Raw genomic sequence first — 18,188 nt, forward strand, 5'->3', positions numbered from 1 at the left:
GAGTTGATGTACCTACGGAAGACCTCTGAGTACCTCCAGGGTCCACGTCTCCTGGCTGAGAACCACTGCTGTAACAACATTACTTTAGGGGCCCTCAAACTTTTGCGCAATATGGTAACTCTTTTGCAGAATGCTTCTATTCTGTCATCACCTTCCCCTCTTAGAGTCATGTAGTATCCTTTTGGCAACCACAGCAATGGCTCTTAACAAATCATATTAGGAAAATAAATAGATATTTTGGTTTGTCTCTTCATGCAAATGAAAACAGGGAGTGTTAGTACGTTCTGACCATCCACACATGTCTCTGGGGGCCACAATTTGTTAACAACTGAGGTACAGTATTTGCTTATTTTAAATGTTCATTATTGTTTCTCTGTAAGCACAGTGCTTAAAGCGAATGAGAGGCTGTTCTCTGAAAAATTCTTTTTCTTTAGAGTAATCCATTAGGTGGGCTCCATTTCATTGTTTTTACATGCACACTTCTGTGGCCAGTTCAAATCTGATCTGCAGAACACGCAAAGCTGTGCTGTCAGGGACTTTTGGTACTCATTTAAAGCTGTCATTTTTCTGGCTCTGCATCCTTCCTGAGAACTGGAGGAACGTGAGGCTGGAAGTAGGAATCTTTGTTTTGTTCACATCACTCTGTGGGAACTAATGTTTGTAATTCAGCCTTTCCCAGCGGGAGTTGCTGCATGGGATGGTGCAGGAACTCTGGGTAGGGATGAGAGAAAGGTAGTTCACAGCTTCTTCAGACTCCCCCTGCAGGAGCTGGTAACACATGGTCTGGAGATGGATCACCGTGGAAATGAGAAAATTGAGACAGTGCCCTATACCTAGTGTAGCTTAAATAAGACCTCTAACTTTGAAACAAGAACTGCAGCCCTTGGAAGGACATTAAAACTGACTGAGCAGTGTGGAGCTGGGAGAGGTGCCTCTATTTGGGAGGGGACTGGAGCACACATGGAAACAAAATGGACTCAGGCTGTGATCTGTATCTTTTTTGTCAGCGATTGTTGAGAACATGGCAGAGTTCCGGCCAGAAATGTGTACGGAAGCTGCACAGCAGGGCCTCATGCAATGGTTGCTCAAGAGACTGAAGGTGAGTTTATTCCCCTTTCATCCTTCAATAATAAGTAACAAGCCAGTGACCTGGAAACTGCTGCGCTTGAAGTGGTGACCGGCATAAATACCAAAGGCCCAGGGCTAGTATTCACTCTTCCATTTAATGCAGGTTTCACAGTCCCTTCAATTTCTCCTTCCCTTCTACTCCCAACACCTGTGAGTGCAATAGATTTCAAGCCTTCCCTCTTCCAGCCTGGAAAATGTGCCTCTTGAATTTTTTTGTGGAGCACCAAAAATCAGAAGCACATGCTTTTGTATGTTAGCACCTGTGCATGGGGCTTAGGGAGTCTGTGGGGAAGTGTTCCAATTTGAGTCTCAGGCTGGTAGAGTGTCTGTAATAATTTGTTTTCTGAGACTTTGCTTTTCTGTTTGTTTCTCATGTGTTCTGTTTGGTAAATATGGCTCTGATCCTGCAATGAGAGCCATGTAGGTCAACCCGTCTGCCTGCAAGAAGCCCCATTGATACCAACAGGGCTCTGCGTGGGTGGTGTAGTCCACCCTTGTGTCCGCAATTGCAGGATCGGGGCCTATGTTAGTAATTTTCACTTGTTAAGGCTCCGCACTCCCTTGTGTGCAACTGTTAGGATGTGGTGGGGAATGTTCTCTTAATCAGAAGGATCTGTGTTTTGTTTTGATTACACGGTTGCCAATAAATAAGCCCAGACCATTGGTACCACATGTTAATGTTCTCCACTGTCGTTATGCACTAGCAAGCACTTGTCTTCTGAGTCACACGTGTTCCTCCTGGTAATGCTGGTGGACAAGTAAAGAAAAGGCAGCTTTGTTGGCTGCTTCTGCGCAACCCCCTCCCCCCCAAAACAGTAGGGGGTAGGAAGGGGAAATAAATATGTCAAAGGAAGAGCCAAGTACTTAATCCTTTGCATGCCAAGGAGTGTTTGGCCAAGACCCACCTTGGGCTGGGGTAAGTTTAAGAAGGGTTCAGTGCTTGGATGCCCACAAGGAGAATGCTGAGATGTTGTTAACCTTGAAGAGTCTATTGAAAACAATGGCAAATGCACAAAAACATCCTGTATGAAATAGCAGGTGAGTCTCCCTTAAAAAGGGGGTTGTGGGGATGCTGCTGCAGCCAGTAAGTTAACAGCCCTATTCATATGCTGAGGATGTGCTAGTGGTCAAGTCCTTGCCTTTGTGGTGGTCGAAAATTAGCACCTCTAGCAGTGGAGAACCTCCTCCTCTCTCCCCTCCACCCCAGAACACCTTAGTAGTCAAAAGACAACTGAACCACAGAATATATTCCACCAGTTGCATAAGTCTGCAAATGTTCCTCTGTGTCCCTTACGTAGTTGTTAGCAGAAGTAACCTATAATTTCTGACTGCAGGTGGTAAGATCATCATTTCTTTTGGCTAAAAACAAACAAAACAAAAAAAAGTAAAGCTAATTGTATTCCAGGCAGGTTTGTACTAAATGCGGATCTCCTCTCTGCTATGTAATTACTCTGACAGCTGAAAGACTTAGAAACTTAGGAAAGCAAAATAATCACCACTTGGATTCCCCTGGTTAGTGCAGCCAGACGTGACTGCTGACAGGCTGGCAAGCCTGGTGCTGAAGGCAGGCATTGTCTTCATTCTGACATGTTTTAATTTCTGCGGGGCGTAAGTGCAATGTGGTCAGGCAGTATTTGCTTTTGTTTACAGCTTTCATTGGGGGGAAGGTGCACACTAATGAAATTTCATTCAGTGACCTTTGCTTTTGGCAATACTTGGCTGATTTGAACGTTTCTGCCCCCGCAGACACACGCCTGCCCCCTCCCATTGCTTCAGTGTTGAATGGGAAATACCTTCCTTGCTTTGTGTGGGCTTTGGTTCCCTTTTTTGTGTGTCAGTGAGCGAGCCCTCAATCTGTGGAGTTGCATCACAGTCCTCCAGAGCATCCTGCTGATTTATTCCCCGAATGGATTCAGGCTTCTTTTGAGCCAAGTGCGTTATCCCTTTGTATGCAAACAGACCTGCTGGTCCAAAACCACGTCGTGGGCTGGGATAAGCATAGGAAGTCTTCGTCCAGTCAGCACCTGCAAGCAGAATCTTGTTTTTCCCAAGAAGTGGCGTTGGTGAGTTAGTAGATAGTGCTGGTTCCAGGAGAAGAGTGTTAGGCCAGTGCCTCAACATGTGGTAAGGGCTCTGCTGCTGGAGGTCCCATCCTCAGGAGGAGATGTTGGACAAAGGCTCTGGCCAGAGATCTCTGAAGAGACCTGGCTCTTTCACAAGAGTAAAGATATGTGAACTCTGGTTTCCTGACTGATTTCTAACTTGATTACTTGCATTCTGGCCACCAAAACGCCCTCAAGGGCAGAAATTATATTTACTTCCTCATAAAAATTGTACTGGGTTGCTAGTGTGTAGTGTATGTATTGCCCAGGAGCGTGGGTCAGACAGACTGTTATTTCCTAGGGCCTGTCTCACCAGGGAGTGGGAATGCCCCGATTTCGTTGGTTACTCTTACAGATGGCCCAGAGTGGCTGCCATGCTCCATCTCCAGAGCTGGCAGACGATTGGTATGAAGAGCTGCAGTCTATAGAGCGCTGTGGGATCTTTCTGGGGAAAAGGCTTAGTGGAAACGCTACATTGGTGCCCCTTGGTGCATCTTACTGCTCGTTATTGGCACCAGATAGTAGTCTTTTATTCTCTCTAATGTGGCAACAGACGGAGATGATTGGTGCAGACAACACCTTGCGTGGTGACTGCTCCCTTAGTGAAGCTGCAGGTAGCCGTGTGTGGCAGGCAGTGTGTGGCTGGTGACAAACACTATTTTAAACCTAACCCTTTTTGTGGTAGTATTTTTTCTCTGTGTACAAGGGAAGATTAATGGCCAGGCAATGGAAAGTAAAAGCCCTAAAGGAGGCTGCCTGTTTTGTAAATGCCTTTAGTGAACTGACCCTCATTAGTGCTTCTGAACTGTTACTGGCCAGTCGGTAACTGTTCCCTCCAATGAAACCGCTTGGTAGGTAAAACTGGGAGGTTGAGCACGATTCGTGATCCCAGTCTAAGGGTCTTGCCTTTCTTCCAAGGAAAAGAGTTCCAGGCTGTTCGCTTTCATCAGGTCTGAGTGACTGCTGTGTTCGTGCAAGGTGTGGGATTGAGCCCCAAGCCCCACTACAGTCTGGGCCGGGGCAGTGCCAAAGTCTTGCTTGCTGCCCTGCTTGATGCATCTCAGGCCTTCGTCCGGGTGTGTGAGGTCGGTGTTTGCCACTGGGTAGCTTTACTGTGATTCAGTTGACCCTAATTCAGTTGCTGGTGAGGTGGGTATAGGTTGTTCACACTGGGATGAGGATACGTGTGTACAGACCTATGTATAATCTTTATTTCTGTAAGTGGGTATAGAAAATCTGTCATAACACATTTCTCCCTGTATGCGCCCAGTGGCAGGCCATGTTTGTAGACTTTCCAAGCCCACTGCCAGGCATACTTGCTTACGCAAGCTTTTGCTTCTGAGGATATCGGCAGGGATCAGAGTTGATTTGATTGTTTGTTTGTTTTTAAATCAGTGAGAAGAATTAATTTTTTTTCTTGGCACTGATTCAGATAAGATTATTGCTGTTTGTGTTTTGTTTTAATCGTTGCTCATGTGTTGCGTGATCTGCTTAGCACGTTCTCTAAATCAAAATAAACACCCAGAGCAGTGCCCCTGAGGGGTTTCTCATCCTTGTTTTTTCCAACAGGCAAAGATGCCTTTTGATGCCAATAAGCTGTACTGCAGTGAGGTGCTGGCCATTCTGCTCCAGAATAATGATGGTGAGATGCAGCTCTGGTATTGATATTCTGTTAGGATAGGATCCAGGCTTGTTTCAGATCATGACAGCACTCTTCTGCCTCTGACTTCCCCTTGCTTTCTCTCTCTCTCTCTCTGCAGCTTTTGTACTCTGTCAAGCAGTATTGATTTTGTTTGCTGATGTATCAGTGTTAGATGTCTGTAAAATCTGACAGTTACCTTCATTTTTTCCTCTCTTTTTTTTTTTTTTTTCCCCCTCTAGACAACAGGGAATTGCTTGGGGAGCTGGATGGGATCGATGTGCTGCTTCAGCAGTTATCTGTGAGTAATTCATATGCTTCTGGTCTGCCATTGAGAGACTCACTGATTGGGGCTGAAAATAGTGATGAGCAAAAATAGTAGCAGGAGTGGAACAGCTGCTAGGTATTGTTCTGTCTTGGCAGCTTGTATACATTGTTGCATTATAATGCTCACTCTTAGCACTTTCATAGCACTTTAGAAACTTCCACTGGGAGCTCACCCTCCAAGACAGGTGGGGGTTGTCCCCATTTTAGAGATGTGAGTACTGAGGCACAACAGAAGTTAATGGTTCACCTAAAGCTACATCAAGACTTGGAGGTAAAGTGAGGATTAGAACTCGGGTGCTCCTGGCATCCTCTGCTCAGTGCACTAGACTGCATTGCCTATTTGCCCTTTTAAGGGGGTTTACTCAGCTTTGTATCCTTAACTACTACTTTGTTCATTGAAGTGATGGTGACGTGCGTGGGTAAGGTCTAGGGTCAGGCTTATATTTGCTTCACTCAACAACTACTTCTGGTATTCACTATCAAGGACTGTTCAGCTGTATCGTAATCAATGAGGCTTGCATACAGAGAAGGGTTGAGGAAGAAATTAAGCAAAAAACCAGGAGTAAAGACTAGTGACAACAGGGGAGGCTTTGTCTTTGGGGTGCAGAAGAAAAAATCATAGGAAAAACTAACAATTATGTGGAATTGTTGGGCAGAGGCTGGTTGGGAGAAGGTCAGGAATGGCATAAGTGACTATTGAGGGGTGCTAGTGGGGTGGTGGTAGGTTGGCTATTTGAAGTGATCATAGATTTCGTTACTACACACAAACTAGTACAAAGAAGAGGTCATCTGAGCACACAGTCGGCCGCAGTTGTGCCTCTGGTAACCAGCTGTATCCTCACTGCACTATAGGTCAGGTAACCAACCTGTTTCCATTTTTCCAGCACACCCTCCTGTTGTGCTTTCGATTGCATCCCATTTACTAGCAGCCATTTGGGCCATCGCAATAACAGTCAGTCATGCCAAATGGAGTGAGAGGAGCACAGAGATGTGGGGGGTAATGCACTGAGAGAGTGGTTGCTGCCATCACAGTTGCAGGCTTATGCAAAATTATAATTTACAGGTTAAACTCTGAAGCTTTGCCCTGCGAAATTTGTGTTTGATGTTAATTTGTGTTTGATGTCAGTGTTCATATGCAACCAAGTAAGGGCTTACATTTTTTTGCCCTCTTTGGCATGCAGGTGTTTAAACGACACAATCCAAGCACGGCAGAAGAGCAGGAAATGATGGAGAACCTGTTTGACTCTCTCTGTTCCTGTCTAATGCTAAGCTCCAACCGAGATCGCTTCCTGAAGGGGGAGGGGCTACAGCTGATGAACCTCATGCTCAGGTACATATCTGACTACTTGATCTCATTCACACTTAACCAGAACAACACATGCATCTTGTGTCCGGACACCTCTGTCCTCATGCTCTGCCTCTTCTGTCCAGCAGCGTCAACAAGTACAACCACTAGTGAAACAAATTGGGTGGTGTCTCCCTGCCAGCTGGTTGCTAAATGCACCTGTAATCCATCCAGTTACTAGTCTGGAGGACACATTCATTTTTGGGTGATACCCCCTTGTCCCAACGCAATATTCCCCTTTGAGCTAGCCAGAGATTCTTAATGTGCTTGTTTGTCCATCCAGTCCCCTCTCTCACATCTGAATATCTCACTGAAATAATGCTCCGTCCCTGATAGTTCTGTGTAACAATCCCTGTTCTGAATTTTATGCAAAAAAAAGTCATTTTTTAATTTATTTTTTTGGGTGAAACTTCCCCTAGTGAGGCATTACTGAGATAAAGTAGCTGCTGGAAGATGCAAGTATAATGCTGTCCTGGAAAACCAGGTGAAAGAACACTATAGGTCAATCCACTAACCTACTAAGAATTTGGACTCCAACAAAAACAGACTACAGGTGGTGGGGGCCTCTGAACAGAGTGCTTTTCTTTGTATCCAGATGTTATCCTCGCAACATTGATTGACCAGGTTGGTAAGGGTGTTTTTGTGAAAGCTGAGGTGAAACTGCTTTTGGGAAATGAATATAAATGTGCATTTCCTATCCATGCACATTTTGTGTCACACCGTAACTCTCCAGTCCTCCTCCTCCTCTCCTCTTTGCTGGTGAAGCATATCTGCTCCGACTTGACTTGGACTCTGCCCAAGCCTCACAATTGCATGTTGAGTAGGCTATCTGTTCAGTTCTGCTAGGTGTGCTGAGCTGCCTGTGGAGGTTGCTAGCAAATGCCAATGAGAAATGTATTCCTGCAGCGTATGGCTGGGTAATGTGCAGCAATGGGGAGCTGAATAAATATCCAGAAATGTGGATTGTTCAGATAGGAACGCTGTGTTTTCTTAAGGCTAATTAAAGAAAAGCTCCAAAGCCAAGGACAAGGGGGAAGCCTCCCTCTGCCTCTAGGTTGTTTCTAATACTAAGTGGCTAAGCTAGTCTTGTGGAACTAAATATCTGGAGTACTTGCGCCATGTGGGTGGGAATTACCATTTGAATTTTTAATGGCTTTTTTTCCCCTTGTTTGGACTGCGATGTTTACCATCTTCTTCACCAGGATCCTAGTTGGAATGTTATGACGAGGGGAAAATTTTTCCCTTGATACTTTTTTCTTTTTTTAGTGGCCATAAAGGAGCAATGAAGGGCAAAGCACAATTAAACTGCCATCAACATCTGTGGTGTTGCTGCAGTCTCGGAAAGGAGTTGCAGTTTTGGAAATATGGTTCCTCACCCGAAGTGGTGAAAGAGGAAAAGTGGGACTTATCAAAGCTTGAGCAGGGCTCTGGATTGCACATTAGTCAATGATAAAGGGGACTGGATTGCTTGTGGGGCAGAGCCTTGAACTATTCAAATCCAGTGCAGGTCAGCAGCAGCCAGAAGTCATTGTCGTCTGGCTGTTTGACTGGGCAACGGGAGTTGTTGTTCTGCCTGATTCCTTCTAGACAGATGTTCACATCTCCAAACCACCATCACATGGGGCATTGATTTGTCTCCTTGTTGTACATTTCAGAGGGAGCAGTGAGTAGCTGGGCCTGAAGAACGAACTGCTCACTAAAAGTGGTTCCTGTTGGTCAAGGTTAAAGGCACCGAGTGGGAGCTTTTATTGCTGTCATCTTGCTGTCTGTTCTGTTCCACTTTCTATGGGCTGGGAGTCCGACCCTCTCACTAAGAGTTAAATAATTACTTCTCTCTTAAAGAATATGAAAGAACTTGAACATACTCAGTTTACTCTTTCTGTGCTGTGGACATATCCTTTGATTCCCATTTCTAATGCATGTTTCTTTACACCTTCTTGGTATGGGTTTTTTTAGGGCTGTCAAGTGATTCACAATTTTTTTATTAATCATGTGATGAAACAATAATAGAATATCATTTATTTAAATATTTTACAGTGTACAGTGCTCACTTTATTTATTATTGATTGCAAATATTTGCACTGTAAAAAACCAAAGAAATATTTTTCAGTTCACCTAATACAAGTACTGCAGTGCAATCTCTTTATCATGAAAGTTGAACTTACAAACATAGAATTATGTAAAGAAAAAAATTGATTTTGTTTTTTAATGCAGTGTAAAACTTTAGAGTCTATAAGTCCACTCAGTCCTGCTTCTTGTTTAGCCAATCACTCAGACAGATAAGTTTGTTTACATTTGCAGGAGATAATGCTGCCCTCTTCTTGTTTACAATGTCACCTGAAAGTGAGAACAGGCATTTGCATGGCACTTCTGTAGCTGGCGTTGCAAGGTATTTATGTGTCAGATGTGCTAAAGATTCATATGGTCCCTTCATGTTTCAACCACCATTCTGGAGGACAAGTGTCCATGCTGATGACACACGCAGAGGGGAGTAGGGACATGATAGGGCTCAGGACGGAGGGAGCTTGCTGTCAGCAGCTGCTGTCTCAACTTGCTGATCTACTTAAAAAGGCAGTGTACTTAAACTGGGGTCAGCTTACTTAAAGGGGCAATGCACATCTCTCACACACAAGGTCTGTGTCTGTTTCTCTCTGCCATGCTGTCTCCCCTCCCTCCATTCGTGCTGCCGTGTAGAGTGTAAGGCTACATTAACAACTTGTTAACCCTTGAGGGCTCAGCCAAGTGCTAGTTCATCATTTAGCAGTAAGGCATTCCCTGAGAAATATTCCCACTCCACCATTCCACCACGTCAACCAAGCTTCACAATCATCATTGCTGTGTACAGTATTAAATTGTTTAAAACTTATACTGTGCATATGTGTGTGTAATAGTCTTTTGTCTGGAGAAAAATATTTCCCTGGAACCTAACCCCCCCAGTTACAGTAATTCTTATGGCAAAATTGGATTCGCTTAACATTGTTTCGCTTAAAGTAGCACTTTTCAGGAACATAACTACAACGTTAAGCAATGAGTTACTGTACACTATATCCACTGGATCCCCATAGTCCCACATACTTGTTGACCCCCTCAGAGAACTCTAGTAGATTGGTGTGGCATGATTTCCCTTTACAAAAACCATGTTGACTATTCCTCAACAAATTATGTTCATCTATATGTCTGACAATTTTGTTCTTTACTATAGTTTCAACCAGTTTGCCTGGTACTGAAGTCAGGTTTAGTGGCCTGTAATTGCCGGGGTCACCTCTGGAGCCCTTTTTAAAAAGTGGTGTCACATTAGCTATCCTCCAGTCATTTGGTACAGAAACTGATTTAAATGATAGGTTACAGACTACAGTTAGTAGTCCTGCAATTTCACATTTGAGTTCCTTCAGAACTCTTGAGTGAAAACCACCTGGTCCTGATGACTTATTACTGTTTAGTTTATCAATTTGTTCCAAAATCTCCTCTAATGATACCTCAATCTGAAACAGTTCCTCAGATTTGTCACCAAAAGGAATGGGTCAGGTTTGGGAATCTCCCTAACATCCTCAAGCATGAAGACCAATGGAAAGAGTTCATTTAGCTTCTCCATAATGGCCTTATCGTCCAAGAGATCCGCAACCTTCGCACCAGGCAGGCAAGTCACCATACGGTTGCCCTGGAGTGGGATAGCTCAGTGGTTTGAGCACTGGCCTGCTAAACCCAGGGTTGTGAGTCCAGTCGTTGAGGGGGCCATTTAGGGATCTGGAGCAAAATCAGTACTTGATCCTGCTAGTGAAGGCAGGGGGCTGGACTCGATGACCATTCGGTGTCCCTTCTGGCTCTGTGAGATAGGTATAGCTCCATATATTATGGTAGCATTCTCTGAAATGCTCCTCCAGTTCAGCCACCCTGGTCTCCAAAGCCCATATACAGTCTCTGAGGGCCAGGAACACCTTGCACCGAATGCACTTGTATGCCATCTGCCGATAGGGCAGATAATCATACATGCTGCATTGGGTGCAATTAACTGGCTTGCCCCCACTCTGTTCCTGGACTTCTGACTGCATGCTGTTTATATTCCTGCAGCTGGTTCCTTTGTTGTCTTTTGTTTTTTCAGGGGGTGTTCTTTAGCTTAAGTTTGAAGAAGTTTAAGAAATGTTAAGTGTATGTATTCCCCCCCCTTTACACCTGCCCAAGGTCTAACAAGTCCCAAGTTGTTCTAACATGTTTTGTTCACCTGGTGTGGGAGAGAGGAGAGCTATGTAGGAATGTTCTGTGGCTTGACTCCTGGCTATTTCCTAGGCGCATGTTACATTCTTTGTCTAGTGCTTCCAAGCACGTTAGCAGGTCTGTATCACTGGTGTAACTGCTCCATTAGTGAGATCATCTATCCAGAGATGCCAGACAGTGTGGTGTCCTTCAGCTGAATGGTTAGCTTAGCAGATAAAGTGACCCAAGTGATTCCCATGGATGACAAAAGAATGAAAACAGGTCTGGGTTACTTATGCTGAGATTTAAGACTATATATCCACCAGCGAAGGAAACTGGCACCTTGTGTGAACTTGTTCTCTTACTTCCCTTGGGGACTACGCACAGCCTTCATCTACTCTCCCATTAAATAGCAAACCATAGTCAGTGCTGAATGTCTTCAGTTAATGTATTCTTAAGTGACACATTCAACAAAAACTGGGCAAATGTTCTTATTAAAGCAGAGCTGAAATTGATTTTCAGACTTTATATACTGTGCCTCTAGATGATACATCTTTATTCTGTTTAACTAAATGGATGCTAAAATGTTCCACAGGGTTAATATAGTTAAAGTTACAAATAAAAGGCCTGGCGAATCAAAGCAGAGTGACACAGGAAGGCTATTCCATATGGCAAGAACTGCAGATAAAATTCTTGTGCTGACAATGGCAAGAGTAGCTGATGAGAGGAGGGAGCAAACAAGAAATAGTCCAATGCACATGAGGCAACTGTTTCAGTAATGATGACAGTTTTGAACTGAGCCCTGAATTAATGGGGAGCCAGCAGTGGTATTCAAAGAGAGGCCTGTGGTGGGCATCGCCCTTTGTATGTGTGGGAAGATGGGTGGCAGTATTCTGCTCTTGAAGTCTGTGATCCGTATCTGGGGCGTGGGGGGTCATTGAGATGGGAGTTGCACCAGTCAGATCAGGAGGAGACAGAGGCCTGGATGAGCACTTCAGCAGAGGGGCAGATGGCTGATATTGTAGAGGTGGGGATAAACAGATTTGCAAAACACAATTATGGAAGAAGCAGGAGAATAGAGGATTGAGCGTGACCGAAATTGTGGGCAGTAGAGACAGACGAGAGAGTTCTAAGACAAGGTGAGACCCAGAGGAGATAGAATTGCTTGAGGATGCAGCTTGTGCCCATGCATGGAGCCTTGTTTATGGTGTGGGCTGCCTCTCACGAATGAGATAATTTATCAGCAAGATGGTGGCCACCACAGAAGGTTTAGAAATGTCACATTCAATTAGTCTTTCTTCCAGCACAGTTCAGGTTTCTGCAGGCCAGGAAGCACTTTATGCAGTGTAGAATCCCAGGCGCTGCCTTGAGACAAAAAAGGTTCAGTTCTCTTAAAAAGGCAACAAAGAGAGAAAACCAGAATTGTGTTGTCAGCTTCCTTGAAAACATTTGACACGAGGCTTATTACTTTTGCTGTAAAACTCTGTTAGGGCTTGGAAGAGAAGCGACCACCGTGTTCTTAAGGGGCATATTGAGAGGGATCTTTGTTGTGTAGCAAGAATAAAGTGTATCTGCCTTGATTATTAACTGAAGGTGCGGGCATGCCCGCACCTTCAAATGCAGCAAAGAGGGTGCACAGAGATTTCCATTGCTTGAATGACAGACATTTCTATTCTGAAGAAATTCACTGTGGTTTTGCTTAACCTGTGCAAAAGCCTCTTTGACTCTGCAGCACAAACAAGGGTATGTGAGCAGTACAAGGCACAAAATCTGACAAATGCGTCTGCATGTGCACAGCTCCACAGAGCTTGTCTGTAGTTCTTTCAAGGTGCATCTTTCATGGCTCTTAACATTCTCGTCTGTTTACTAGAGCTGGTGTTCCCAATGATCCCTTCAAAGCTCCGAATTAGTCTTCTTGCTGTATCTTTTTTCATTAAGCATAGACATTTTACCCAGCATTTGCCTCGCAGGCTCTGTCCATTAGTCCATCAAGCATGCTGTACTGTTTCTTAACAGCTGAGGATAGGACAAGAAGCAATGGGCTTAAAATGCAGCAAGGGAGGTTTAGGTTGGACATTAGGAAAAACTTACTAACTTATTAACAGGATAGTTTAGCACGGGAATAAATTGCCTTGGGAGGTTGTGGAGTCTCCATCATTGGAGATTTTTAAGAGCAGGTTAGACAAACACCTGTCAGGAATGATCTAGATAATACTTAGTCCTGCCTTGAGTAGCAGGGGACTGGACTAGATGACCTCTCGATCCCTTCCAGTTCTATGATTCTCAAAGTGACTAATATACAACATACTCACTGGATCCCCCTTGTCCACATGCTGCTTGACCCTCCCTGCCCCCCGCCAAAGAATTCTAGTAGATTGGTAATGCATGATTTCCCTTTACAAAAACCATGATTATTTATTTCTCTTGATGTACACAAGGAAAATACAAATTTGAAGCATGAAATCCTTTTAGAAAGGAGAACGTAAAGCACATGCAGTGGCCCTGGTAGATGCATACAGTGCCTTTGTCCGAAAGCGGTGTGCACAGGAGGTTGATTGTTACTCTGACAGTAAGTGCTGTCATTAAAAATAACACTACAGCTCAAGGGACCGGGGGGGTGTCTTCTCTGCACAATGTGTACTCTGACCTCTGCGTAATGTAATGGGAGAGATGCATGACTGGGATGCGATGGATTGGGATGGACTGAATAACTTTAGAAAACCGTACTTATAAGAGACAAGATGATGTATAGAGACAGGGTTTATAATAATTGGCTTTACATTTATGCTAATGTGGGGTCTGGAAAACCTTAGCAACTATCCTTTTAAAGAAATAGACTTTACAAAGGATACTTCTCTTATGTTGAACAGCAACAAAGGAATAAACCACAGGGTGCTATGTGCAATGGGGAGACTCTGCATTGTAGTGAGTTAGTCCTTCTTTTAAACTGAGCTCACTCTCTATTTGGTGGGCTGCACATCTGCTTGTGTTTGAATTAGTGATCAGCTAAAAGATACTTCAGTAAACCCAGATGAGACTAAGATAAACTACTTGCCCTCCAGTAGAATAAATATTTCAAATAAAATCAACCCTAGACAGTCCAGTCAAACAGCTATTGATCTCTAAAGCCTGAACTTAAATCCAATGAATATTCCAGAAATAGCTCTTTGCAACCTGCCTAAATGCTGATCAATAGGCAATTACTTCCCTCTGAAAATGTTTCTTAGGCTGTTCAGCCAAAAAAAGGACTTTATTTTTTAGCTTTTTGTTACTTTGACTCAGAGTGCAAGGGAGAGTTTGAAGTGGGAAGGGTGTGCAGGTAACAGATAAGGCAGGGAAAAGATTGAACCCTCAGATCTCAATTTATATATTTTTTTTAATTTAATGCATAACTAGCATGAGTAAGGCCAAGGTCTTAGCAGAATATATAAAAAATGACATTTAACGGATTTTGAAAACATCCACAGTTACACTAGGCAGGGTAACTTTTTTTTTAGTTAGGCTATATACTTTCAAGCTTCAGGTATAAGATAACCACTAATTCACAGAGGTTAGGAAGAAGCTTCCACTGTAGACATATTATTCTGTAATTATCTACTATGGGGTTTCTTGCACCTTTCTCTGAAGCATCTGATCCTGGCTGCTGTCAGAGAGAGGATAATATACTAGATCAATGGTCCTCAACCCTTTTCGTCTGGCAGGCACCGGATGGCAAGCCACCGAGGACCGTGGCCGACGGACAAGCATCCGCCGAAATGCCACCGAGAAGCGGCAACCTCAAGAGGTGTGTCTGCTGAAATGCCGCTGATTTTCAGCAGCGACGCCTCTTGATGATGGGCACCATGTTGGGGACCACTGTACTAGATGGACTAATGGTCTGCTCTGTTTGTTTGTATGTGCCGGTTAAGAGCAGTAAAAATTTTACCAATTAAGGGCTTGATCCTGCATTGTCAGGTTTCGTTGTGGTTTGGGGTATGATGGGAATGCAGACTTGGGCCCTGAGTATGCATTCTTGCCAGCCTCTCAGTGTTCTGCAGCATGGGCTGGAAGGGGCTGCATGGATTCTTTTGTTCTTTTGGTTATATTGTCCCTGCGTGTGTTGTCTGTTCCACTTGGTCTGCTAGCTAAACGTTTCCATGGCTCCTTTCGCAGTTCATGTTTCACAGATTTTGTTAAATGTCTCAAATCTATTGTGGTCAATCATGTTGCTGATGTGAGATGCATAGAATTTAAAATACTACTTCTGAGGTACCTGCCTACAATGTGAATTGCAAACATTAAAATTACAAATTCCTGTTAAAACCAAATAGCTGAAAATCCCTCTGCTTCCCTCCAAGACATGATTTCAGGGGACTGAGTTTTCTCTGCTACATTTAACATCACCCCAACAGGAGCAGATGTAGTGTGTTCATTGCTATTGATGTTGTTAACTGTTGTCATAGAAAGGCCAAACTGGGAACTTGGCATATGTGGTAAAGACTCTTAATTCAGCTTTAGCCAAAAAAGGTTGCTTTATGGAATGGTAACCATTATTGATTCCACTACCTCTTGTGGGGGAAACTTCAAGTTTATTCTTTAATTATTTAAATGCTGACTTGGTCTGTGTGGAACCCCAAGAAACAGAAGATTCTCTCAAGTTATGGTTCCTGCTCTGAACTGTTTCCATGGTGATTAGCATGAACAGAACATACTAGATGCAGGCACTGAAACATGCCTTTAATAATCTTGTACCTTATTCCCTGATAACCAGAAACTTCTTTGCTTAAACTCTGTACCGTTCACTTTTTTTTTAAACATCATCTTAATAAAATTTTTAAATCTCATCATAGCGAGAGCCAGATTCCCAGCTCAGGTGAGTGCAGCACGTGTTCAGAGTTTTCAAGCCTCCTTCATTGCTGAGAGAGAGGCCGGTTTATAACCTTGTGGGGACATTCTAAGGTGCCTAGCGTAACACTTTGAGGACTGGACTCTTATTAAATATTACTCTGCATAGAAAATCTATCTAACAGTTCTGTTATTTTTGGGGGTCAATTTGTGCTAGGCAGTTTATTTTTCAATACCCTATAAGTGCAGTTGTGGTACATCTGTCTCTTCCAGTATTCCTATGGTCCTCATCTCTAGCGTATTTGAGAGCCTCCCTATAGTTAATCAGTTTCTTTCTCTCTTTCTTCCCTGCCACCAAGAAGCAGGTCAGTCGTCTTTTCAGATGAATGGGCAGGCCCGCCAACAGCAATTCTAGGCCCCGGGGCAGACCAGTCAGTGGGTCCCCACGCACGCACAAGCTGTGTCCAGGGTCCGCTTGACATTTGGGCAGTGCTGCACCTGTGCTGGCTGGTGTCAAGCTTGCTGCAGGCTGTGCTGCTGGGTACGCTGTTCTGGCAAAGCCAGGGCATTCCCATGCCCACCCGGTAGGGCTGCCAACTGTCTAATCACGCAAACTCAAAGGCACTTGCCTTGCCCCTTCACTGAGCCCCCACCCCTTCTCTGAGGCCCCGCCTCTGCTCACTCCATTCCCCCTCCCTCCATTGCTTGCTCTCCCCCACCCTCACTCACTTTCACCAGGCTGGGGCAGGGTTTTGGGGTGTGGGGTGCAGGCTCCAGGAAGGAGTTTGGGTGTGTGGTGTGGGCCCTGGGAGGGAGTTTGGGTGTGGGTTCTGGGATGGGGTAGGGGATGTTGGGATGCAGGAGGGAGTCTGGGGATCAGCGCTTACCTCGAGTGGCTCCTGAAAGAGACCGGCACATCCCCCTGGCAGCAGATCCTAGGTGGGGAGCCCAGGAGGTCTCCGCGTACCCCCGCAGCTCCCATTGACTGAAGTTCCTGGTCAATGGGAGCTGCGGAGTCAGTGCTCAGGGTGGGGGCAGTGCATGAAAACACCTCCTCCCCAGGGGCCGCGGGGCTGTCCTGGCGATTCTGGGAGCGGCACGGAGCGAGGGCGGGCAGGAAGCCTGCCTTAGTGCTGCTGTGCTGCTAGCAGCGGCCGGGGGCTCCTGGGTAATTGCCCCCTCCATCAGCCAGCCTGCGGATGGGGCTGTGAAAACAAGCATACTGCTGTGGGAAAGCCTGCACAAAGAGGTGCCTTTTCCATTTGCCTCTGAATGTAGCAGGTTTAGTGGTGGTTTTGTTAACGTCGTCAGGAACCCTTCCTTGCTTTCATGATACGGACTCTTGTCCAGCAGGAACCCAACAGAGGTTACTCTACTCATGTCCTCTCAGCTGACCTCTCACTAAATTTGAATCCTGGTCCTTATGGTGTAACAGTACCTGGTTTCGTGTGCTGCACACCATGCTCTTTGTGTGGCATCTTGTAAGACAATCTGGAGGTAGACTGCTCTTGTTGTAGCAGAAGAGCATGAAGGCTGTTTTGCCCTCATTGTTGATTTGAAAGGGAGGGATCCAGGGAGCTAACACTTCTGCTTATCGCAAAACAAGACACTTAGAGGAATTTGTGTATAGACTCTTCTCACTTGGTTTTGCCATATTAATTTTTCCTTTTCACACAGCCTCTTCAAACTTCTATAAATGAAGCTTTACTCCATAGCTCTGTGCATCACTCCAATCCTGAACACGGGTATTTTCTTTTCACAGAGAAAAAAAGATCTCTCGCAACAGTGCTCTGAAGGTACTGGACCATGCCATGATTGGACCCGAGGGCACAGACAACTGTCACAAGTTTGTTGACATCCTGGGTCTGAGGACTATCTTCCCACTCTTCATGAAGTCTCCAAAGAAGATAAAAAAAATCGGAACAACTGAAAAGGAACATGAAGGTAGGACTCAGCCAGATCTGTCCTGTTACAGTGCAAGGTGGAAGGGGAAAGTAAATTTCTGAAAAGAATAGAACACCAGCCCTTTCATTACTTCTCAGCAGCATAAAATGCATGACAGCCTGTGCAGTCACTTTGGTGCAGTGTTAGCTGTTCACACAGCTGCTGTGCGTATTTCAGTACCGGCACCTCATAGTGGTTCCATTTCCTGTATGACTGTTAATAAATTATTGAATTTGTGTACATGTGTCTGCTGTTTGAAGATCTGTCTCTTTGATGCAAAACTCTTTTGAAAAGAGTAATGAGGCAACTACAAATGTCCCTCAAAAGCAGTGTTTTCAGGGCTCTGAGCGTTGAAGTGTGACTCAATAAACGTCAGGCATTGCAGAAATAAACTAGTAACAGCTAAAGTTCTTCTCTTTGTTCCCTTTTTCCTCTGGGAGACTCTGCTTTACAGAATGCTTCACTGCAGTACGCCGGGACCCTGCAACCTGAGCTGGGTCTGGCCCAATCTCCCCCTGCTGCTGGGGGAGACCTGTAAATACTGACAATGATACTTGGGCTTTGTACCAGAGATTTCCTAGCTGAACTTTCCGGGGGAGGGGAATTCAAATGGTTGGCAAAACCGGTGAGGAGTATGAGTGGATCTTAAATAGGTAACTCTTATTTCGAGTGATCCATCCCGTTGTCC

The 18,188-nt window shown here is 44.7% G+C and overlaps 1 protein-coding gene across 1 annotated transcript in view; it reads left to right on the forward strand.

Moving 5' to 3' along the window:
• The window catches only part of CTNNBL1 (catenin beta like 1), a 79,370-nt gene that overhangs the window by 17,081 nt on the left and 44,101 nt on the right, over positions 1–18,188 (forward strand). The window contains exons 6-10 of the mRNA XM_032762425.2: positions 1,008–1,099; positions 4,800–4,872; positions 5,112–5,170; positions 6,378–6,526; positions 17,319–17,500. Of these exons, the coding sequence (XP_032618316.2) occupies positions 1,008–1,099; positions 4,800–4,872; positions 5,112–5,170; positions 6,378–6,526; positions 17,319–17,500 (555 nt within the window). The remainder of the gene's footprint in view (positions 1–1,007; positions 1,100–4,799; positions 4,873–5,111; positions 5,171–6,377; positions 6,527–17,318; positions 17,501–18,188) is intronic.

Source organism: Chelonoidis abingdonii, chromosome 14, assembly GCF_003597395.2.
Source record: "Chelonoidis abingdonii isolate Lonesome George chromosome 14, CheloAbing_2.0, whole genome shotgun sequence".
Lineage (NCBI taxonomy): Eukaryota > Metazoa > Chordata > Testudines > Testudinidae > Chelonoidis > Chelonoidis abingdonii.